This window comes from Andrographis paniculata, unplaced genomic scaffold (genome assembly GCF_009805555.1).
Source record: "Andrographis paniculata isolate CXL003 unplaced genomic scaffold, ASM980555v1 Contig60END, whole genome shotgun sequence".
Taxonomy (NCBI): Eukaryota; Viridiplantae; Streptophyta; class Magnoliopsida; order Lamiales; family Acanthaceae; genus Andrographis; species Andrographis paniculata.
Window position 1 is genome coordinate 3,704,822 of NW_026137596.1, and position 25,040 is coordinate 3,729,861.

The 25,040-nt window shown below is 32.7% G+C and overlaps 3 protein-coding genes and 1 non-coding gene across 4 annotated transcripts; 3 read left to right on the top strand and 1 right to left on the bottom strand.

Annotated features, from left to right (window-relative positions):
* Window positions 1–702: 702 nt before the first annotated feature.
* Window positions 703–5,579, top strand: LOC127259643 (uncharacterized). The gene is made up of 6 exons (XM_051287115.1): window positions 703–876; window positions 953–1,315; window positions 2,891–3,824; window positions 4,368–4,463; window positions 4,791–4,927; window positions 5,071–5,579. The coding sequence occupies exons 2-6, from the start codon at window positions 1,053–1,055 to the stop codon at window positions 5,243–5,245; spliced, it is 1,605 nt and encodes a 534-aa protein (XP_051143072.1). The 5' UTR covers window positions 703–876; window positions 953–1,052; the 3' UTR covers window positions 5,246–5,579.
* Window positions 5,580–5,621: 42 nt separating this feature from the next.
* Window positions 5,622–8,514, bottom strand: LOC127259644 (glycerol-3-phosphate dehydrogenase [NAD(+)] 2, chloroplastic). The gene is made up of 9 exons (XM_051287117.1): window positions 8,135–8,514; window positions 7,355–7,491; window positions 7,091–7,196; window positions 6,763–6,964; window positions 6,590–6,677; window positions 6,351–6,498; window positions 6,057–6,206; window positions 5,842–5,991; window positions 5,622–5,766 (listed from the first exon to the last, which is right to left on the bottom strand). The coding sequence occupies exons 1-9, from the start codon at window positions 8,489–8,491 to the stop codon at window positions 5,752–5,754; spliced, it is 1,353 nt and encodes a 450-aa protein (XP_051143074.1). The 5' UTR covers window positions 8,492–8,514; the 3' UTR covers window positions 5,622–5,751.
* A 965-nt stretch (window positions 8,515–9,479) lies between these two features.
* Window positions 9,480–9,551, top strand: TRNAH-GUG (transfer RNA histidin (anticodon GUG)). The gene has a single exon. It is a non-coding gene; the product is annotated as a tRNA-His (tRNA).
* An 8,060-nt stretch (window positions 9,552–17,611) lies between these two features.
* On the top strand, window positions 17,612–23,222 carry LOC127259700 (probable LRR receptor-like serine/threonine-protein kinase IRK). Its single transcript, XM_051287231.1, has 3 exons — window positions 17,612–19,881; window positions 20,251–22,061; window positions 22,814–23,222. The coding sequence occupies exons 1-2, from the start codon at window positions 18,419–18,421 to the stop codon at window positions 21,704–21,706; spliced, it is 2,919 nt and encodes a 972-aa protein (XP_051143188.1). The 5' UTR covers window positions 17,612–18,418; the 3' UTR covers window positions 21,707–22,061; window positions 22,814–23,222.
* The last annotated feature ends 1,818 nt before the right edge of the window (window positions 23,223–25,040 follow it).

The window sequence follows — 25,040 nt, forward strand, 5'->3', positions numbered from 1 at the left end:
GTATATATAACAGTGTAAAAATCAAATTTTTATTTTTATAGATGGTTATATGTTATATATTATATTAATACATGTTATTTTCTTTATAAAATATATTTGATTATATGCTAATTTGAACCAATAGCCAAAGTGATCAAAATATGTTTTTTTAAGTGAAAACTTATAGGTTTGTTTGCCTAAACTTCTTTTTTCATAGACAAATTTTTAATATATTTTTATGTTCGATATAAAATATTATTTTTTTATATTGTCAATATTTATTTTTATAAAAAAAGTTAAAAATATATTAAATTAAATAATTTTTTTTAATATTATACTACTCTCTATCTCAATATAATAATTTATTTTTGTCTGTCTTAAGTTAACCATATTATTATAAATTACTTTTACTTTTTTTATTATTATTATATTACTTTTTACATTAATACACTTATATTTAGTATATCGATTTATATAATATCAAACAATTATTTAAATTTAATATTTTACTATTCAAATATCCAACCCAAAAAAACAGACACACATATAAGTTAATATTTATAATATTAGTTGCAAGTGAAGAAAACATAAAATTAAATTTTAAATTCATCAAATTAATGGAACTTGTTCCATCTGAAGATGCCAATTACAGAATTCAGTTTTGCATTAGGACAAAATCCCAATTTGATAAAAATATATACACACATTATCATTTTCGTATAGTCGAATTTCTACATTTGCTAAAGTGATGTGAGCTTGAAGCAATTAGGGTTAATAGTCCTATGGCATCAAATTAAACCCTAATTAGAAAAACTACAATCAAGATTTGGGAACACACATCGATCATTAACATCAACAATTTGATGGCCGTTGCTTAAGGTAGCCAGCCAGCCACCAGTAAGTACACACTACGACGAGAGGGCCAATTCTATGTAACTTACGAAGAAATCCAACCAATTGTTGCTCCGCGCAGATCTTTGTCTTCCTTCCGTTTCGACCGAATTCGGCGTTCGAGGACCGATTTGTTCATGTACATTCACAAATTTTGGTGATCCAGAGTTGGAGAAAGGGAGATGCTGTTTGGAGGAGCGATCGAATGTGATCGGAAAAGCCTAACCATTTTCGTCGCGGTGTTGCTGGTGGTGTTCTCGTCGGGGGAAAATGGCGTGAAAGCTTCGATCCACGAGTACAAGAACGAAGGCTTCATTCCACGCATCAATTCTCTGTTCTTCCATGGCGGTAGCGAAGGCCTCTACGCTTCGAAGATTCTCGAACCTGCGAAGACTCCGGCGAGCGACGACAACAGCAAACCGCTCAATGGAAAATCCTTCATCAGGTGAATTCGAATTCGCTGTTATCTCGTTCTTAGGGTTTTTTTTTTATTTTTGATTCTCATCGATCATCTGTTTGAATCTATGTTCAATTTCTCTTTCTGAAGATTTGGTTATTTGATTTGTTGTTTCTGTGGAAAGGTAATTTTACAATAGTGATGTAAAATTTCCATTTCTTGAAAATTCTTGTTTTAGATGTTCCTATAAAAGGGGTTAAAAGTTCATTTTGGGTTTGTATGTGATGAGCTTTTTGTTTTGTTCTGTAAATGATTGAATTCAACAAATGTACATTCACCAATTTGAATTCTGTGTGAAAATAGTTATGGTTTTAAAATGAGGATTGGAAATGAAGTGAATTGAGGACTTTTGATGGGATATTAGAGATGTTCAATAAGTGTAACTCTGTCGCATAGCGAATAAGGAGAGTGAATTAAGTGACGGGAGCGGCTGATATAAGAATACGATCATATACATGTGCAGGGGATATTTAGTTTTGGTGTTGAAACCCGAGCAAAACGACAATTTGTGCTGTGGTTTTTGGTTGTCCTTCTGCAGTTTTTTTCTGCTTCGAAGCTTTTGCTGCATTCAATGGACGATTCATTTTTGTTTCGAGAATTTTTTTGTATTAGTCACATAGCTTAGATTCTTTTGAGTAGTTATTTTGAAATCAATGCATTTGATTCGACTAGAATTTATGGATTCTGTATTCATTGATGTCATGCAGAAGTTCCTTTAGTGAATCAGAATTGTATTTATTAGGTACTTTTAGCTAATAGCCGAATATATCTTTTACCGATTTAACACCAAGAAATTCGACTATTAGGAGAGGTAGCCGAGGGAATCTCTTTCTTGCTGTTATTTAAATTGAAACGACAGATGTGTGACTGTGAGTGTGAAAATACATAAGAAATCTATATTCGGTAATGATGCATCTCAGATTTCTGAAACACATTTACATGTACATTTTGGCTACATATATTAGGTATTCGACTAAGTGAGTGAGGATTTTTACAACATTCACTTAGAGTAATGAAATCACTGCACCATAAAATCAGTTTTTAAGCATTTCATGGGCTTTAAGGAATTTATTTAAATCTTCTGTGGTGAAAATGACGTAACTATTGCACTATAAGTTCTGTTTACGTGGTTAAAAAATGCGTAACTATTGCTCTGTATGGCCGTTTTTCTTGTAGGTTAGTCCATCGTATTTAGTAGATCAAAATTTATTCAATCTTCTATGGTTAAAAAATGAGTAACTATTGCTCTGTATGGCTGTTTTTCTTGTAGGTTTGAGTCCATCGTATTTAGGAGATTAAAATTTATTCAAATCTTCTATGGTTAAAAAATGCGCAACTATTGCTCTGTATGGCCGTTTTTCTTTTAGGTTTGAGTCCATCGTATTTAGGAGATTAAAATTTATTCAAATCTTCTATGGTTAAAAAATGCGCAACTATTGCTCTGTATGGCCGTTTTTCTTTTAGGTTTGAGTCCATCGTATTTAGGAAATCAAAATTTATTCCAATCTTCTATGGTTAAAAAATGAGTAACTATTCCTCTGTATGGTCTGTTTTTTTGTGTAGGTTCGAGTCTGTCGTATTTAGGAGACCAAAAGATATTGCTGTGAGGCAGAACAAAATGCATCAAAGTACAGGAGTGGTCGAGGCCATAATATTCGAGGTCAAAGACAGTAACAAAATCGGGCATGTTTATCAAAACTTCAACGCAATATGCTGCAACCCCGACCTCGCCAAGGAGGGTTTCTGCAAGGTGGGTAAGGTCATCATCAACGAAGATCCCAACAACCCCGGGTGGCCGAGAAGGGTAGAGACACCGTTCGAGGGGGACAGCGAAGTGGCGACTATGTCACTTCAAACTATTGAAATAAACAAAACCGGAATGTACTATCTCTATTTCGTGCTCTGCGACCCGGAGCTGAAGGGCACGACCATCAGCGGAAGAACTGTCTGGAGAAATCCGGACGGTTATCTACCAGGGAAGATGTCGCCAATGATGACATTTTACGGCTTGATGTCTCTGGCGTACCTTATTCTCGGTCTTCTATGGTTTCTACGGTTCGTACAGCACTGGAAAGATATAATTCAGCTTCACTACCAAATTACGGCCGTGATTTCTCTGGGAATGTGCGAAATGGCTCTCTGGTACTTTGAGTATGCAAATCTCAATGCCACGGGGAGCAGGCCGATCAATATTACGTTGTGGGCGGTTACCTTCACTGCTATAAAGAAGACGGTTTCTCGTCTTCTTATCCTCGTGGTTTCGATGGGTTATGGTGTAATGCGGCCCACCCTTGGAGGGATAACCTCAAAAGTAATTCTTCTCGGGGTTGTATATTTTGTGGCTTCAGAAGCTCTGGAGCTTGTCGAGCATTTGGGGAATATTAATGACTTTGCAGGAAAAACGAGGCTATTTTTGGTTCTACCGGTTGCCCTTTTGGATGCCTGCTTTATTGTTTGGATTTTCTCGTCGTTATCCAAGACTCTGGAGAAGCTTCAGGTAATTTCTCGATACCCTTCTTTTTGTACACCGATCTTTTATCTTATTTCATTTTATAAATATATATATATATATATGTAGTTAGTTATATATGTGAATGGATATTTAAAAGGTTTTGAAGTCCTATAAATTGTTGAGGATTGATCGAATTTGCCAATAGGGTCGTAATTCCTCAAGGGATTTCTGTCGTTTTCAATGTCTCCTACTCCCAAAGGTTTCTACTATTATTATTATATACATGAATGGGCGTGCATACGTAATTTTGTGGTTCATTGTTTTTCTGTATGGACTTTCTTTTATTTGTATGTATCTTAGTTCATTTTCTTGGTGTGGAACCTTGAGAATTCTCCTATCCTAGTTGAAAAAAAAAAAAACTATAAAATATCCGGTGTGTTTGTTCCCAAATTATCTTCTTGATATAACTATGGAAAGCTTTCGGGTGTGTTTATTTGGTGAACAGTTTTTTATTTTGGTTTGAATAGTAGTTTGGATCCGAAGTTTTATGCGGGAAGAAAATACCCTTGATTTTTCATCCACGTGCAGATACGAAGAAGCATGGCCAAACTTGAGCTCTACCGAAAGTTCACCAATACTTTGGCTGTGTCGGTGCTACTCTCAGTTGCTTGGATCGGCTACGAGGTACTTTCTTGCCTTTGCTTAACGAAATGGCATCTCCATATGTAAAATACCGCTTAATCAACAACTTCTTACTTAGTAGAATCTCGAACGGCACCAACTAAAAAAGTGGTAGAATTTGAAAAAGGATGGAACAATATGACAAAGCACACTCGTGCACTCACACACGCGTATATAATATGATTAGGCCGCAACAGAATGCATTTCCGAAATTTTAAATTATATGTTACTCTTCATTCTTTCGTAGCATCTATTAATATATTTTGATCCTACTTATTCTACGGTATCAGTTTAATAAACTCATGACGACTCTATATTTTGCTTGTTTAGTTATACTTCAATGCCAGCGATCCCCTAAGCGAGCTGTGGCGAAGAGCCTGGATCATACCGGCTTTCTGGACTTTGCTCGCCTTCATGTTGTTGGTGGTTATATGCATTCTCTTAGCTCCTTCACATAACCCCACCAGGTAACTTCTAGACTACTCAATTCTTCTCTTTTCTTCCATTCTCGAAACTAGTTTGTTTCAATAAGTCTTGTCAACTACATAGCATATGAAGTATGTATTTGTCCATGTTCCAATTGACTTGAATATTGTGTCCGATCGGCTAGGTATGCTTATGAAACTGGAGAGGACGAAGAAGAGGGCATATCCCTTACGGGGACAGGAGTGTTAGTGGCCGGGGACTTGGCGTCGAAAGTGGAAAGGAAAGACCGGAAAGCATCACTTGCATCCGATCATGTGTTTGGGCTGACGGAAGATCTCGAAGAGGACAAAAGAGAATGATATACGTGCATCTTGCGCATATACCTAAGTTTTCGCCTCTCCTACTCTACTTAGAATCTAAACTAACAGAAATCGTATATCGTACGATCCTGGAGCAGAAAAATCAACTCTGCCTTGGCGTTAGAGCCTACTTGGCTACGGTGAACTGTTTCGACAGTTTCTCGTGCCGTTATGGTGTCTTTTAAACTTTATGGTCAACATAATGAACAAATCTTGCTTAGCTCTTGAATGTTTTGTATATTTTGTCCTGAAGGGAATTCGTTTCGAGCTAATTCCCGATGAGAATAACATCTGCTATTCGGGGGATTGATTATCTATTCCCCTGTTCGCTAACAGGTCTCGTCTACTAACCTAGCCAACGACTATGTTTTTATGTCGTAGGTATTGTAATCTAAATCAACTCAAAATCTAAGCGCGGAAGGAACTGAAATTACGAAGAATTTCAGGTGGGAGAATGTACCCGTTTTGCGACACAGCTTTCGTCGTATGATAAGAGGTATTGCTTGCTAAACTTCTTCAACCTACAGAATAGCATTTAGTGTTTATAGTTGTAGATGTCAGGAAAAGAGAGTTTCGATGGTGCGATGAAATCGAACCTGTGGGAGATTCATTAGTTCATTTACAGCTTTTGTTGGGGTAAGTTCGTTGTCGATGATCCGAGCAACTGCAGTCAAGACCGGCATTTTAACCTTGTATTTCTGTGCCAGTGCGATCACCGCACCGGCAGTGGACACCCCCTCGGCCACCTGAACGCCGCGCAACTTCATTATGTTGATTTTGGCGCCAAGTATAAAATATAATGTAGACACACCTGGTTCATGGAATCGAGAATGTTGTCGAGTTTTTCTCCAGATCCCAGACGAACCCCGACTGTTCGGTTTCTTGAAAGGTTCACGAAACAAGTGAGCATTATGTCCCCTGTTCCGGACAGCCCCGTCAATGTCGTTGATTTGGCACCCATCTGATTACGATAAAACAATTGTTAAACGACAAACAACACATTGTTTATATTAATATAATATAAATAAATAAAAATATAATACTACTGTCGATTTCAGCACATGTTAAACCTAACCTATACTATTTCTATGAGGTAAAAACTCACCTTTGTGGCCAGCCATCTTATTTCAGAGCAACCTTGGGCAACAAGAGCTGCCATGGAATTATTTCCAAGATTTAGGCCTTCCACAATTCCAGCAGCTATGGCAAGTACATTCTTGAGAGCACCTGCAATTTCAACCCCTGTAACATCACTGTAGCACATAATAAAAAATAAATTAAAATCTAACTGATTATTAAAAATAGATGCAAAGGACAAGGCTGTATCTCCTCTATAAGTACAACCTTGATGTGCTGATTCTCATGTTCCTAGAGGCAAGAAGTTGCTGGACAGCATTGGCCAATTTTTTGTCTTTAGATGCCACCACCATTGCTGCACATATAAGAAGCAGTATTCGAGTTAATTTGGAAGTTATATAATCAGGGGCAGTCTCTGTATTTAGGTGTTGCAGAATGACCTGTTGGCAATTTGTTCATCAGCTCCAGTGCAAATGAAGGTCCAGACAGAACAACGTACGGCTGGCGAGGATTCTTTAGCGCTCGGGGGATTATCTGAGACATGGTTCTCAATGTATTAAGCTCCAGACCTTTGCTCAGAGAAATGAAGGGCAAGCTTGAATCAACATGTTCAGCGATGCCCTCGAGGAATGAAGCACTGAACTGCAACAAATTTAGTCGTTAAGGGCGATAGGGTTAGGGACGAAATTGAGTTGTAGTTTAAGGTGTACCATTATATTGAATAACAAAATCAATGTACAATATGGCTAAGGTAAAGCAATTTGGCACCTGCACTGGCACAGCATGGAAGCAGAAGTCTGCACCTTGTAGAGCAACTTTAGGATCTGTTGTTGCAATGACATTTTCCGGAAGCTTTTGTTCTGGAAAATACTTACTGGAATAAATTGAAAACATAGATGTTTGGTTAGAGAAGATGCACAAAAAGTTGTAATAATAAGGATTCTACTTCAAGATCAATGTAGCTTCAACATGACTATGTATCTTGATGTTAGATGACAAAATGGATTGAAAAGAAAATGCTATTTGATTTACCAATTGAAATGGCTTTCGTTGATTGATTGACAGATTTTAGGATCGCGAACGAGGACAGTAACTTCTAGCTGTGATTTTCTACTGGCGACATGAGCCGCCATAGCTGTGCCAAAAGATCCACCTCCAAGTAGTGCAACCTAAGTACACATACAGTGGATTTCTTCAATAACAAGCCAGAAAATGCTGCTTTGCTATGAAAGCAGATTTAGTGATACTGAAAACATGGTAAATTTTGTTCAAATCCATCTCTCTATCTATCTACCTTGGTATCCATTGGATCCCCAAACATGATACCTAATTATCAAAATGATTAAGTGCATTCATGGATTGACTTGCAACAGCATTATAGAGAAGATAATTAAAGCGGCTAGTGAAATTTGAAGGAAATTAACTGTAGTTTTGAAATGAAGACACGATTAATCGAATTTCAGATTTAATGATACTGAAAATATGCTAAACTTTGTTCAAATCCATCTATATACATATATATTGGATCCCCAAACATGACGAACTTCAAATTAGATAATGACAATAAGATCCGTATGATTCATGACCTAATTATCAAAATGATTAAGTGCATTCATGGATTGACTTGCAACAACATTATAGAGAATATAATTAAAGCGGCAAGTGAAATTTGAAGGAAATTAACAGTAGCTTTGAAATGAAGAAAGGATTAATCGAATTTGTGGCTCAATCGACAACATTACTTGTTGTGAATCAATATTGAAGAAGCGAGAAGCAATTAACGAGGAAAAGTAATGCGAGAGAATCGGAGACCTTCTTAGTGCGTTCGAGAACGTCAGTCTTTGCCCTGGACCGCCACGAACGAGACCACCGGACCAGCTTTTCCCAAGCCACGCGCACCGCCTTCCTCCGGTCTATGATTCTCTCAATTGCAACGCTAAATTCTTCAGAACTCTTCTCCGTACTCGGCGGAGAATGCAGCTGCCGTGGTATTTGGTCTCCAATATCTCCGGCGGCGCATAGCCATATAGGATATGCGGAAGTTGGAGAACGTACCGGAGGGATGAAATAGTTAACAGGCTTCGTAGTTTGAAGTTTAAAGGAGAAGTGATTAGCTCCGAACGACGAGTGATTGCCGGAAAACGGCGCCTCCAACAGCGAAGCGGCCATGGCCGAACCTTCTTCAAGCTCGCTGAAACGGAAAAAGAATAAAAATAAATGAAATAGATAAAAATTAACATTTTATTACTGGTGAACTTTGTCCAATAACATCCGGACACGTGTCAGGAGATCAGACTATTTTATGTTTCTATTATCTGACCTGTATATTGCATTTTATTTATTCTTATAAATATTAATTGTAGGTGTGTGTCAATTTGTGGATTTTTTTTTTTATATTGAATTTGGAATTTTTGATACTTTCTTGTCCAACGAAAAAGTTATCATTTCTTAATTTGTACTAGCTAGTTAATATAATAAATACCTTTTCAATTTACAAATATTACACAAATACTACTATTTTTATATTACACCGTACTAATAGGATATTTTTATCCTTTTTACTACAATTCAATATAATATTAATATTTAAAAATCTACTTGCAAAAAACAAACGTCACCCTTCCAACGAGACGTGAGTATTTTCTTTAAATATATAATATTTTGAACATAAAATTTGAATAGTTAAAATTACCACTTTTTAAACTATTTTTTAATATAAGTATTTTTTTTCAATATTTTTGATAATTTGGAAATTTGCAGCTACTATTTACCGTGATGCTTTAGCTAAATTCTGATTCGATTATAATATTAGCATTTTATAAATATAAGAGATAAGAAATATAAATAGTTATATTTAAAATTAGATAAATTACGGTAATAACATTTTATAATAATATGTAAACTGTAATATTCTTTTAATTATTTTAAAGTAGAATTAATTTTGAATGAACCAAATTGATAAAATGAATAAATTAATTTGAGATAAATGCAGTATTTGTTTTTTTTTTTTTTTTTTTATGTAAATGCTTATTATGAACAGAACAATTTTTATTGTCCAAATCAAATAAATCAATAAAATCAAATAACCACGTGCATATGAAACTCAGTTTGATTTTATTTTCTATTTATAATTTAATTGAATTATATGACATAAACAGTGGCTGTAGTTTAGTGGTAAGAATTCCACGTTGTGGCCGTGGAGACCTGGGCTCGAATCCCAGCAGCCACATTTTAATTTTTACAATTTTCCTGCCGTTGGATTACCTGGATTTTGTCTTTGGATGTGTAGTTTGCAGTTTGAGCATCTAATAATTTTTATTTTTGACTTGAGGTTGCTCTTTTTCTTCTTTTTGTGAATTTTTAAAATATAATGGTTAATTATTTATTAAAAAAAACATCAAGTTTTTTATTTTAATTTTTAGGTTAAATTATATCATTTTTTTGCATTATAATAAAAATATGCAAAATACTTTGGGTGTGATTACTTGTAAAATTTTTTTTCTGATTTTATTATTTTAACTTTTTTTTTTCTTTAAAAATATCAAATCAAATACTAAATTTTTATTTATTTTATTAAACTAAAATCTAATTTTACATTCAAAACATTACATCAATACATATTTATATCACATCAAACAACTATTTTAATTAAAAATTTTACTATTCAAAATCAAAACCTCACAAGTAAACACACTCTTTGTATGTTATTTATTATTACGTCTTAATAAAAATATACAAAATCTTTTGTATTTTATCTATTATGTGAAACATTTATGTGTTAAATTAAATTATGCAAAACATTTTTTTTTTATTCAAAACTAATACTCCTCTGTCATTTTAAAGGGATGTTTTGGGGGATTGCAGTAGATTAAGAAATAATAATATTTTATTAGTTAATAAAGAAGTTTGTAAAAGATTTTGACATTTTTATTCTTTGTCTTTATGTATAAAGTAATTGTGTATGTAATAGTATATTCGTACTTTAAGTAAAAATTGAGGGTATTTTGGTATTAATATATTATTACTTTTAATGAAATAATTTGGTAATTGTTACTTTTATTTTTTGGAAATAAAAAACAAAATCATACACTTTAATCGAATTCTAAATTTCATAATTTATATTTTTAAATCTTAATTAAATAAATTAATTATTATAATTTTAATATAATTATTTTACTAATTATAGTCAGGTCTAGAATTCGTACCTACAGAGAACCAAACAACTAAGTTTGGCGGAATAATAAAAACATGATATATTTTATCTGTCTCACATTGGATGTCTGGATCACTGTAAATATATGAATTTACGATAAGTATAATTAGTAGATAATTAAGAATATATTAGTGAAAATAATTATCCTATAATATAAATAATTATAGATTAATGTTAAGATAATTAAATTAGTTTAATTAAAATTTTAAAAAGATTAAAAAATTTAAAATGAGATTAAAGTGTATAATTATTTTCCAAAAAATGAAAATGACATGAAATATGAGACGGACAGAAACGACAATGTAAACATGATAGATGGGACAATATAAACATGATAGGTGGGACTGACGAATCATTTAATTAGATACTTGATATGTAATGTAATTGTATTCTCCAATATTGAAGTGTTTTATTGAAATTGAGTAATAAAGTTAACATATATTTAGATAAGAGAGGAAATATAATTTAAAATATAAATAGTTATTAAGATTGTGCATTGGGATACACATTAGTTATATCGTTTTGAAAGTGTCTTTATTTGTAGGATTTTGATTTTAAATTTTTTTGTTTTGAATATAAATTTTGAATTAAAATAATTATTTAATCTAATATAAATATATATATTTATATAATATTTTAAATATAAAATTAAATTTTAGTTTAATATAATAAATAAAAAATAAATATTTAATTTGATGTTATTGAAAAAAATAAAATAGTAAAATCAAATGTAAAATTTGACGAGTACACATAGGGTGTGTTTGTTTGAAGGATTGTATGAATTTTTATTATTCACATAAATTTTTCTTCTAAAAAATATCAAATCAAAACACCTATTTTTCGTTTTTTATATTATACTAAAAATTAATTTTACATTCAAAACATCATATTAATACATAATTATATCGCATCATACAACTATTCAAATTCTAATGTTTTACTATTCAAATCTCAATTCAAAATCGAAATTGGCAGACAAACACAGCCATAAATTATTAATTAAGATTATATCAATCATGTCAAAATCCAAGTGAGTTAGAATATTACATTATTTGTTGACCTGATTTTTATATTTTATATTAAATAAAATCGAAAAATAATTTAATTAATTTTGTTCTATATTTAATTGACTTGATTTATTATTATTATTATTACTATGATTATAAAAAAAAAAAAAAAAAACTTAAAATACTGTATTTTTAATCTGAAAATTATTATTAAGTCGAATAATTTCTTCTTCTTTTTTAATTATATATAATTTTGGTTCAGAATTGAGACCCCAACTTTGACTTATAAGATTGGACGGAGCAGGGATGGTGGACCACGTAGACCTACCACAAGCTGCCCGCTCTCGAAAGCTACGATGTGTTTGGATGCGTTTTCTATGTCTATATCGTAATTTTTATTATTAGATTTTTTTAATATACTCTCTCGTTCAAAACTATATCTTAGGAATATTGATATATTGATAGTTTGTAGAAAGTATATGTAAAAAAATTTTTTTGCTCGTATGAGTGTATTAAGATAAAAAACAGTGACATTTGTATAATAATAATGAAAAAAATATGAATAATTTTATGATAAGACGAGTATTTATGAAAATAAAACTATTGTTTTGAAATGAACAAAATTAATAAACAAAATTATTATATTGAAATAGACAAAAATAGCAAACAACACTGTTGCATTGAAATAAAATATAAAATAATATACTTCCTCCATTTTACTAAAACCGTCTAGATTTTAAAATTTACTATATAATTAATAAATAATTAATAAATATATTATTTACACAATATATGTATCTTTAGTATAAAAAAATATATTTTATATTAAATTATTCACTTATTGAGTAAATAGAATATATATTATGTATATATTGTACTTTATTATAATATTATTCGTAAATAATTTTTTATTTTTATATTTTATGGAAGCACGCACCTATAATTTTATATCTCTAAAATGAATTTTTTTTTTTTTGTACCAAAATATATAATATTGATTTGGATTTAATTTTATTTTATTAAAACATACTCCCTCCCACATAATTTGTCCTTTTTATTTTCGTCCGTCATACATAATTTGTTCATTTCTTTTTTGAAAATATAATTATACACTTTAATCTCATTTTAAATTTTAAATTTTATAATTTTTTTAATCTTTACTAAACTATTTAGTTATCTTAATCTTAATTCACAATTATTTTTATTATACGATAATTATTTTTACTAATACACTTCTTAATTACTTACTAATCACACTTTACCTAAATTCTCGTATCTACAATAATAGGCCCATAATACATGGGACGAAGGGAGTATAATCATATATTTATTTAAAAACTAAATTCATGTCGAAATCTATTAAAATTTGCTGCATAATTATTTAATATCAATTTGTAATATATTATATAGAAAACATAACAATATTTCGACAATAAATAATATTTTTAATGACTACAAATCCTATATAAAATTATTTGTACACATTTTATTTCAGACATAAAATAAATTTTTTTTATTCTCAATTTTCATATCCATCTTAACCAAAATTGTAAATCAAGTCCCCAAGTTTATCTTGTTCTGCTAAAAAAAGCAACATACGGGATTAGAGATAACCTGGTGGCGTAGAGATTGGACTTGTATTCAAATCCCCAACGCCTCAGGTCTCCTGTCATACATGTTCGTCTAGTTTGACTTTCTCATCCCGTCTCATATCCCTTTATCATCTTTTTTTTTTTTACACCTAATATTGGTTTTTTCATCGTTTTCAATTCTACATCAGCCTCATCAAAGCTCCCCTAAAAAAAGTCATCTCCATAATCCGCAAACAAAGCATCGTGACTATGACCTATTGCAGGACTAATTACATATTTATTATTACCATAAAAAAAAATAGTAATTACAACCATCTAGATCATCTTTTGCTCGGACAAATATAACAAAATCATCACATTGTCTTCCTACATGTTCTATTGCACACTATCTAAGTATTTCATCATCGACAATGATCATAAACACCCCATCTCTAAAAATAGAAAAATTCAACCCAAAAATCATTGTCTCCACCGCATGTAAGAGCATACCCTTCTCTCCCTACATATTGAAGAGTTGGTATTTGAAAATTATTACTTCCATACAATAATAATATAAAAAAAAAAAAAAAAAAACTCACTTCGACTGTTGTAAAACTGTGATATTACAAAGTACATTTAAAGGGACAATGACAAAGAGAATCATGTGATGTCACAAATTACAAATACAAATAAAAACCAACAAAATGACGAAAAAAATCATAAGCTAAAATAAATAAATATTGGGCAGTGATGCGCCTCCTTACCGGAAGAAAGCTCCATTGCGTCATAGATGACGACACTTAATTGCTGGAGATTGGACCGGAGATTCGGGTGCAAAATAAATCCCGGTAAGGTGGACTTCAATGGCAATGCCGACGGGCTTGAGAAATATTTTGGCAAAAGCTCCGATTCGGTCGCAAGTCTCTTAAAATTCTTCAAAGGGAATTGTTCGATCAATTCAAATAAGAAATGTTCTCATCAAGTAGAGCTGTTAAACGAATCGAGTCGTTCGTGAACTCGGCTCGATTAAAGCTCGTTCGCGAACGTTAACGAGTCGAGCCGAACAACAAAAACAGGCTCGTCTAGTTATCAAACGAGCCCGAGCTTTGTTCACGAACGTTCGTTGAAATAATATATTTATTATAAATATTATATATATAATTATAATTTATAAATAAATAAAATATTAATTTAAAATATATAAATAAAATAATTTTAAAATTTCTTTTATAATTTATATATAATTTTAAAAAAATAAGACAAACGAGCTCGAACGAACTTAATCAAGTTGAACACGAGCTCAAACAACAAAAATTATTAATTAGCTGAGCTCGAACACTACGAACGAGTTTGAAAGCTTAACGAACGAACATGAGCTTTGTTCGCGAACGTTAACGAACACTTAAAATTTGACTCGAGTCAGCTCGAATCATTAACAGCTTTATAATCAAGTGTGTTTTATTTTTATTTTTATTTTTTTTCAATTTTTCCGATTGGCCCAAATATTTTTTTTTAATTTATTGTCAAATTAGTGTCGAAAAATTGTCATATGATACTCGCACTGTCTTCGGCAGGTGACACAATGACAACGGTGTGTCTACCTTATCTCACGTGCCAATTTTTTTTTTAAAAAAAAATTGAATTAAAAAAAAACAATAATTAAACCTACTTAAAAGATAGGAATTACTATTTTTCAAATATATATATATATTTTTGGATGAACACGCCAATATTAATATATCATTGTTTCACCTGAATATTGTAGCGGGAATATTAGGATGCATTTGATTGGATTTTGATGTTTTATGATGATCCTATGTTAGATTATCAGTTAAAAACATGGTTTAAAGTTTAATTTTATTAATATTTTTGAAATAAAAGAATATTTGATTAATGATTTAATGATTTAATTATAACGTAAATAATTAGAAATATATTAAAATATTTTATTATTCTCCTATATTACATTCAATTATGATATTATGATAATAAAATTATATATAACATAAATTTACTTCCTACATTTCATTTATAAGATTTTTATAATAGATTATAAAAATATTTATATAATACAAATAAATAAAAAAGTATATTTATTTATTTATGATTAATATAAAATAATTTTATAAAAGAATGAGAGTTTTAATTATTGATAAAAATATTTGTTTATTGAGAGAAAATAATTAATTAAATTTATTTATATTTGTTAAATATATATTAAATTAGTAAACTTTACCAAATATAAAAATATATTATTTATTATAAGACATACATAGTAACAATTATTAAATTTGTTATAGGGCAAATGAAGTACTAATAATCTTTAACATACATAGTAACAAAGTAATAAATACAAAAAATTATTGCACATTTTTTACTTATCCATTAAAGTTATACATAATTCATATATAATAAATAATTATATATATTTACAGTTTTATTTTTTTTTTATAGGTAAATTATTTTTTTAATCCCGTAACTGGACCTATTTATCATTTTAATCCTGTAAGTGGAGCATGTCGTAAACTAGTCTCATAAGTAAAAAATTTTCGCTGTTTTAGTCATCCGGTGCTGGAGACGCCCGCGTGGCTCGCCGGAGGTGACGTGTCCGCCAGGTGTCCCACTAGGTCAGCGACACCTGGCGGACACGTGAACTTTTTTTTTTTTCATTTCTTTTAATTTTTTCAATTTTTTTAAAATTGGATCAAATAAAAAAAATAGAAAAAACAAAAATAAAATTTAAAATAAATTAAAAATAAGTTTTAAAAAAATTTTAAAAATAAAAAAAAAATTAAAATTCACATGTCCGTCAGGGTGGAAACGTCATCTCTCCGACGAGCCACGCGGGCATCTCCGGCGCCGGAGGACTAAAATAGCGAAAATTTTTCATTTATGGGACTAGTTTGCGACATGCTCCACTTACGAGACTAAAACGATAAAAGGGTCTAGTTATGGGACAAAAAAACAGTTTACCTTTTATTTTATTTTAATAAATAATAATTAATTTATCACTCTTTTTTATATTAGTATATTACTAACATTTTAATAAATTTTAATAATATTTTTATTTTATTTTTTCTATTTATTTTTTTATATTAAAATATTACTATTATCTTTTAGTCTCTCTATTTAAATATTGTACCCTTTCCGTTCTCTAAAATCACATTCATTTCACCGAGTACGAATTTTAAAAAAAATAATAATAAAAATTGAATTTTTTTTATAGTTAAAAAAAAAGTGAAATCTTTTTACTATAAAAAAATAACTATAAATTTAAATGCTTGAATAAATAATATAATGATGTGTTTTTTTTGATGAGTTTGGAAAAAATTGAATTTGAATTTAATATAAAAGTAATGTTTGATGAAATGTTTTGTTAAAAGAAAAAATATATTACTTTTGTCCAACTCTAAGGGTTTCATTTATTTTGTATGTGTTGTTCTTTGAATATCAATTATTATATAAAAAATAGTAGAAATTAACAAATTATTCAAATACTTTAACAAATTATTAAAAAATTACAAAAATACTTTAACTAGTATAGAAAACATATGTAAAACAAATTATTCAAATATAAAGTTTTTTTTTAATATTAAGTACAATGATGCAAAACGTAAATGTGACCATTAGAGAAGTATTCCCTCCGTCCCAATACAATAATCTTGTTTACCATTTTTGTCCGTCCCAAAATAATAGTCTTATTTCCGTAAATAATCATGACACTATAAAAGTATCCCTATTTTTTTTATTTTTATTATACAGTTGTCATTACTTTTTACTCTGATACACCATGCAAAAGCAAAAAAAATTTTATTCATATTTTTTACTAACTACTAATATAATATCAATATTTTTTAAATTTCATATCAAATTCAATTAAGATTATATTTATCCGACGAAAATAGTATTTTTTTTAAAAAAAAATTACAAAGTTGAAATAGTAATTTTGCTAAAGAAATATACATGCTAGAAATAAAAAAATCCAAACAAGCAGATGAAATGCATTTATGGCGGGGGTGGGGTGGGGGTGCCTTTAATTAGAATGAATTGGCGAGTTGAGTGAGGCAAAAGCTTTAAAGGCAACCCGCTGTGATTTATTACACACTGCCTGCCTGTCTGTCACCACCCACCCCACCTACTTTCATTTATTTCTATATATATATAAAAGTATTTCTTAATTACTTTCCTATTTTTCTTATACCCAATGATTTACCATTACCATTCTAATAATTTTTCCTAAAACTGCTATTAAATAAATTATGGGATAATATATATACAAAATTATTTAAAAATACAATGTATAAAAAACCATTTCATGTCCAAATTTGTGGAGAAGCAAGTCCCGTGCGCCCCCGGCGACAACTGTCTGACACGTCGGATTTGTGAGATCCTATGAGAGTAAGACACGTGTCGTGTTATGTTAGAACCGGCCACACCCAAACAAAACCCTCTCTCCCTTTTCTTCGTTCCCCCTCTTTTTCCCGTTGATAAATGTCCGTCGTCTCTTCTCTCTCTTTTTTCTCTTTCTCTGTCTCTTTCTCTCTCTCTCTCTCTCTCTCCGTTGGAATTAAAGTATTGGGAGTGAGTGTGAAGGCGCATTAAATGTTCTGCACCGACTCCCGGTCGCCGGAATCTTCGTCACTTCCCGCATTTCACGCCGGATTGTTCTGCAGCGCTCGTTTCTTCGGGTAGGCTCGTTTCGGGGAAGCGATTCTTGTGAATCCTGTTTGTCGCATTTGAGCTCGTGAAGCGACTGTTTTGTTTTTCAGATTCTTACTCTGCGTTTTCCTTGCTTTAATCGCTTTAATCGTCTGCTCTTTCCGGAAATTTGGCCTTTTTCTTTTTTTCGTTTTCCCTCGAGTTGTGCTTTCGACTTTGAAGAATGCCGCTGTGCATTGTGTTGGTGGGTGTTTAGCCGGCGTCGTTTGCTAATGTGGTTGCCGGATTGGGTGTGGTAGACTGCTAGGGTTTTTCTATAGTGGTTTTTTTCTGTGGTTTTTGCTGGTGGCCGTTTCCTGGTCGCAATTTCTAGCCGTTACGAGCAAAAAAGTCGTGGCGTCGTATTTAAGCAAACATTATGTGTGTGTTGTGTTTCTGCAGACTTTTGGAGGAAGGATTTAGGAATTGTTAGTCTTTTGCTCGCCATTCTTCAGTTCTTGGACTTCATTGTGTTTCCTCTCAAAATTAGGGAAGCTTGTTTGGTGGGTTTATTTTGGTGTCTATTATCAGGAGGGGAAATCTCTGTTGGATTCGTTTAAAACCATTTAATGTCTTAGTTCGTCTGCATTTTACTGATATCCTGAAAATGAGAAGTGTACTTGCTGTTTTCTTGTTCATTTGTTTGTCTCCATTCTTGGTGAAATCCTTGAGCCCTTCTTTGAATGATGATATTCTGGGTTTGATCGTGTTCAAAGCCGATGTTCGTGACCCTGATGGGAAATTGAGTTCATGGAACGAAGATGATGACAGTCCGTGTGACGGTTGGGTAGGGGTGAAATGCAACCCTAGATCCAATCGAGTAACAGACCTTACTCTTGATGGCTTTGGCCTTTCAGGGAAACTAGGCAGAGGTCTTCTTCGATTGCAGTTTCTGCAGAAGCTTTCATTTGCCAAAAATAATCTGACGGGAAGTTTAAGCCTCAGCCTTGGTCAGCTGCCTGATCTAAGAGTTCTTGACTTGAGTGAGAATGCCTTATCTGGGTCAATTCCAAGTGATTTCTTTTCCCAATGTGGAGCGTTGAGATCTATTTCCTTGGCTAGAAACAAGTTTTCAGGCCCAATTCCGGAGAGTCTAGGTTCGTGCTCCACTCTTACTTCCCTTAATTTCTCTGGTAATCAGTTCTCTGGTCCATTGCCCTTGGGAATTTGGTCGATGACTGGGATTAGATCACTTGATTTGTCTGATAATATGTTAGATGGTGCAATTCCAAAGGGTATTGAAGTTTTGAACAATTTGAGGGTAATCAGTTTGAGAAACAATAAGTTTACTGGTGAGGTTCCTGATGGAATTGGTAATTGTTTGTTGCTGAGATCAATTGATATGAGTCAAAATTTGCTTTCTGGTGAGATTCCAAGCACAATGCAGAGGCTTTCTTTGTGCAATGATCTATGTTTAGGTGGAAACTGGTTCACGTCTGGGGTGCCCACGTGGATTGGTGACATGAGAAGCCTTAAGACTCTTGATCTTTCTGATAACAATTTCACAGGTCAACTCCCAGATTCCTTGGGGAAGCTTCAGTCGTTGAGGATTCTCAATACATCCAAGAATGGGCTCACGGGAAACTTGCCTGAATCTATGAGCAACTGCCTGAATCTAATGGCTGTTGACATTAGTCATAATTCTCTAACAGGAAATATTCCTTCTTGGGTGTTCAGACTTGGTTTACAGCAAGTCTTGTTTTCTGGGAATGGATTAAGTGGTAGCATTGACGATGCTTTAGCCTCATCAACAGTGAGCTCTCAGAAAAACCTTGTGATTTTGGATATTTCCCAGAATAAGCTATCTGGTGCAATTCCAAATGCCGTTGGAGCTTTTGGCAGCTTGCGGTTTCTGAGTCTGGCTATGAACTCTTTTGTTGGCAGCATTCCTCCTAGTATTGGACACTTGAAATTTTTAAATATTCTCGACTTGAGTGAAAATCGGCTGAATGGAAGTATTCCTTCAGACATTGAAGGACTCACATCCCTCGATGAACTGAGGCTGCAAAAGAACTCTTTGGCTGGCAGCATTCCTCTATCGATTGGAAACTGTGCTTCACTTAGATTCTTGTAAGCTATTTGCTTGTTTTTGAAATTTCATATGCCATAAATTTATTTTCTTTGAGATCTTGTTGATTAATCGTATAGTTGGTTTGGGTATTTCAATTTACTGTTTAATGAAAGATACTTGCCTTTCATGTTACGCTTGACTAGCGTAGGTTTCTAACTTTTTGCATTTCTAATGATGTTCTCCATGAAATAAACTGACTGGTTGGTTGCTACAATGTAAGTGAGTTATGAGATTGAGTGTGAGTATTTCTTCCTCTTGTGTCATAAATGTTTGGATGCGGCAAACTGATTGTATGGAAACTTGCATGATATTTGTCAAGTCGAATTCTGACCGGGTATTCTCTCTCTCTCTTTGATTGAATCTGGCAGGTACCTCAGTCATAATGAAATAACTGGTCCCATCCCGTCCTCCCTCGGAAAACTCCCTAACCTACAAAGCGTCGATTTCTCTTTCAACAAACTGACAGGAGCCCTACCTAAGCAGCTTGCGAATCTTGTAAGCCTCAAGTCATTCAATATTTCACACAACCAGATAGAAGGTGAACTCCCTGCTGGTAGCTTTTTCAACACCATTGATCCATCGTCTGTATCAGATAATCCCTCTCTTTGCGGGGCTGCAGTCAATAGAAGTTGCCCCACAGTTCTTCCCAAACCAATTGTTCTTAATCCAAACACTACTGATACTGTGCCGGGAACTGCACCTGAAGCATTTGGTCGTGGGAAGAGAATCCTCAGTATCTCTGCCCTGATTGCTATCGGTGCTGCTGCTGCTATTGTCATTGGTGTAATAGCTATCACCGTGCTCAATCTTCGCGTACGGTCTGCCTCTTCTCGATCCGCTGTGGCTCTCGCTTTTTCTGGCGGTGATGACTTCAGCCACTCACCATCTACAGATGGGAACTCTGGGAAGCTTGTCATGTTTTCAGGTGATGCCGATTTTAGCACTGGTGCACATGCCCTTCTCAATAAAGATTGTGAACTTGGATGTGGGGGATTTGGTGCTGTCTATCGGACTATGCTGAGAGACGGACGGTTTGTTGCCATTAAGAAGCTAACTGTATCTAGCCTAGTCAAGTCCCAGGAAGATTTTGAAAGGGAAGTAAAAAAATTGGCAAAAGTTCGTCATGCCAATCTTGTGGCACTTGATGGATATTACTGGACCCCCTCATTGCAGCTTCTCATTTACGAATTCGTTTCAGGTGGAAATTTGTACAAGCATCTTCATGAGGGATCTGATGGAACCTATCTGTCTTGGAATGAAAGATTTAATATTGTCGTTGGGGCTGCAAAAGGCTTAGCTCATTTACACCAAATGAATGTGATTCACTACAACTTGAAATCAAGCAATATATTGCTTGACGGCTCTGGTGAACCTAAAGTTGCTGATTATGGTTTAGCTAGGCTGCTGCCGATGTTGGATAGGTATGTGCTGAGCAGCAAGATTCAGAGTGCTCTTGGTTACATGGCACCTGAATTTGCATGCAAAACAGTCAAGATAACTGAGAAATGCGATGTTTATGGCTTTGGTGTCTTGGTCTTGGAGATAGTCACTGGGAAGAGGCCTGTTGAGTACATGGAGGATGATGTTGTGGTTCTCTGCGACATGGTTCGGGGAGCACTCGAAGAAGGAAAAGTTGAAGACTGCGTTGATAGTCAGCTGCAAGGAAAATTCCCTGCCGAGGAGGCAATTCCAATGATGAAACTAGGCTTGATCTGCACATCCCAGGTGCCTTCAAGCAGGCCCGACATGGCGGAAGTAATTAACATATTGGAGCTGATACGATGCCCTTCTGAAAGCCAAGACGAATTGGGAGATTCCAGTTAACCACCATTAGGAACTTGGATCTTGCAGTAGCAATGGCTGATCCGGCGAACAAGAATCCGGTAACTGATTTCATTACTTCTATGTAAGGAGAAGTCACATTTAGGCTCTTTTGAATTCTTTGTCTCTCTCAGTTTCCTGTTTTCCTTCCTTTTGTGTTTTTCATAACGTGATTTTTGGTGCACTAGTTGTTAAGTTTATGCAGTTTAGTTCTTCTCCATGTCATGTCACACTTGGTTTCTGGATTCTTTTTCACCGGCTTAATTCAGGACCTTGTTCTTAACATCAAATGCTGATTCTTGCCTCCTATTACTTACTGCTATTTGGAATGGGGGCAAACTTGGTATTTACTATTTAGGTAAGAACATAGAATATGGATATGCTATCTTTCATGGATCAAATACATTATTACTATTAGGTTAAGTCAAAAAAGTGAACTTGCTAGTCTCTGTCTTGAGGGGTTTTTCAAGATTCTTGGTTCCCACTTCCAAGCAAGTAATCTGAGTTGTGTATATAATAAAAGAAAGAAAGTGAAAGTAGTGGGAATAAAAAAAGGCCCATAAAGCAAAAAAAGACAGTAATGGCAGAAGATGGAAGCTGTCAGTCAGTGTGATTAATCTATACTAATTAATCAGGATATTAATCTTTTAATCCCTTTGAATTATGTGGCTGCCCCCCATGTCTTTAGGTTTCATCTTCTCTCATAACATAACCACACTATTTGTTTAAATGCATTTTTTGTTCCTTTCTTACCTATTTGCTGAAATTCACATGGTTCCATTTCTGCTTCTTGCTGTCTTTTTCTTGGTTGAAACTCTTCTGTTTGTTGTATGCATATCTCTCTGCAACTCTTGACTATTTTTGTTCCATTAGTGTATAGTATCCTTTTGTTGTTTACTCCCAGTCTTACACTCATCTCTGAAGATTCATTCCATCCATTTGTCCCCTCTTTTGTAGTTCTTGCTTGGAGATTATAGAAACTATCCATCACAATAATAATACTAAAAAAGACCCCACAAAATTTATTAAAGTATCCTTTTTTTTCTATTACTTATTTTTTCTTGGCATGCAATAAATTATACCAATAATCAGAGGGCATTTATGATGTAGGGTTTTGATCATTTGTGTGGAAGATACTAAGGAGCATGTGAAAAGCTAAGCACAATGAGCTGTCAGTCAGTCATTGTGTCACCAACACAGATGCAATTAAGGCACAATTAAAGGCCAATAAAATAAATAAAACACTAATTGGCATTTCCATGCATCACCCTTGCACATGGTATATTAATTGTAGCTTGGTTTAATTTATTTGTGCTTTTCCATATACTATATAGGTTAGCTTTATCAACCATATTTGAATATGCTGTGGTGCAGTGCAGCCATGGTTGGCCAATACAATCATGTCACTCTGTTGCACTTGTCAGCAGAAAATCCACTAATTTAAAAAACACACTTATTTTGTTGTCAAATTTGATTCTTGCATGATGTACAGAAATGATGCCTGAATAGAATGGTTCCTTTCTTGAAATAAATCATATCATGTACCAAATATTTGGTGTGCCTTTGTAGCTTAGCCCTTATTTATGTTTTAATTGTTAGTTTGAAGAAATCATTATTATGCACAACTAGAGTGGATTTGATTAGACCCTCATTTTTAATATTAAATATAAAAATATTTTAACTTCAAAAAATAGATTGCCCACTAGTTGAGAATCACTTATTTCCAATCCTTATTGTTCTCGAGCTGTTTCATCACTTTTCTTTTAAGAATGCCATTAGTATAGAAGCATACTCATTAGGATACCTTTTTTTAGTTCGTATCATTATTATTATGATTTTAAATTAGTGATGGGGAATGATGATCACATCAACCAATGAATTAAGAAACTCAAAACAATATATTGAAAATGGAAAAAGGATTAACCAGAGGAACATTAAGCAGCACTCAAAAAGCAAGAGAAAGGTTGTCTTAGGATTATGATAGGTTGATTTGTGAGCTCACTTTCCCACTACATTTGGTTCCTTTTTCTTTTTATTATTAGCTGTGTTTTTTGCTTTCCATGGAACTGGAATAACTCTCTGCATGTGTGTTGTGTTGGTTTACAAATTACAATGGCCTGCCTAAAAAGCTATAGTGGAAGAAGCACTTTCTTGGAGTGGGGTGGGGTAGGGTGGGGTTTTGAAGAGGAGAGCCCATAAATGATGGTCTGTATTGAGATTGACATCACATTTTCTTTCAAGATTTGAACTTTTTACTTTTGATAGAAAAAGAATAATCAATCCCATTTAGAAAAAAAGATTTGTACGTACAATTAATTTGTTCTTGTCAATTCCAATTTCACTCAGTATTGGGCCTTTCAAGATTGGGCCTGTATGGCTAAATTCAAACTTGGGTTTGATCTTTGCCATTAATTGGGCTTCATCTGGGCCGAGAAATTGCTTTTGACTGGGCCATATTTGATTTTGTGTGCTGAAAGTGAAACCCAAGCTTGGATATGGTCTTGTTTCAAACTGTGGCGGTCAAGTTGACCTAATTTTTTTTATATATTTAATTATAGCTTATTAAAGTTTTGTTTTGTATTTATATAGCTATATTTTGTATGATTTTTTTATTAAAACTAAATTATATAAATATAAATAAATACAAATAGAATAAATCGTATGTGTATTGATAATTAAAAATATAAATATAAATAAAAAATTCTTATTAATAGTTTTCTTCCAATCTTCTAAATATATATATATATATATATAGGAATTTTGAATTTTGAATATTAAATATAATTAAATCTTAATTTTAATATATCAGTATTTATTAATATATATTTATAACATATTTATATTTATTTATTTTTGGGTTGGACTAGTACAATCAATTTTCACAATCTGAGACCTGACATGGTTTATAGCCAAACAGGCCTGGCCCAGTCCAATTTTTTGTGCCTAATTTTAAGGCTCAGGTACAAATTATTGGTGTCATTTAAGTCGGATTTTTGGACCGTATATTTTTTTCCATCTTTTATTTTTTATTGGAAAATACTATTCCATCGGTTGCACAAAATTGATGTTTGTTTATTTGTTTTTTTCCTTTTCCTATAAAAGATATTTATTTTTTATTTATAGTAAATTATTTTTACACACTCTTTAATTTATATTTTTACACGTTATATTTATAAATAAAAATGTCATAACTACTTACACACTCAATTTATCAAAAATTTTCTCGCACCTCATTAACCCTTACTCATACTTTTAAAAATATCCATACTATATTCACAATCAACCAATATAACTATATGTTTGATAGACATAGTAAACAATTAACTATATGTTTGAT

Bases quoted from the DNA above. Each gene is read 5' to 3' on its own strand.
- LOC127259643 (XM_051287115.1), top strand. From the start codon at position 1,053: ATGCTGTTTGGAGGAGCGATCGAATGTGATCGGAAAAGCCTAACCATT. The intron at 3,825-4,367 runs GTAATTTCTCGA...ATCCACGTGCAG, and splicing joins AGACTCTGGAGAAGCTTCAG to ATACGAAGAAGCATGGCCAA. The intron at 4,464-4,790 runs GTACTTTCTTGC...TTGCTTGTTTAG, and splicing joins TTGCTTGGATCGGCTACGAG to TTATACTTCAATGCCAGCGA.
- LOC127259644 (XM_051287117.1), bottom strand. From the start codon at position 8,491: ATGGCCGCTTCGCTGTTGGAGGCGCCGTTTTCCGGCAATCACTCGTCG. The intron at 6,678-6,762 runs GTCATTCTGCAA...TTATATGTGCAG, and splicing joins GATGAACAAATTGCCAACAG to CAATGGTGGTGGCATCTAAA. The intron at 5,992-6,056 runs GTGTGTCTACAT...CGCGGCGTTCAG, and splicing joins TTCTCGATTCCATGAACCAG to GTGGCCGAGGGGGTGTCCAC.
- LOC127259700 (XM_051287231.1), top strand. From the start codon at position 18,419: ATGAGAAGTGTACTTGCTGTTTTCTTGTTCATTTGTTTGTCTCCATTC. The intron at 19,882-20,250 runs GTAAGCTATTTG...TGAATCTGGCAG, and splicing joins TGTGCTTCACTTAGATTCTT to GTACCTCAGTCATAATGAAA.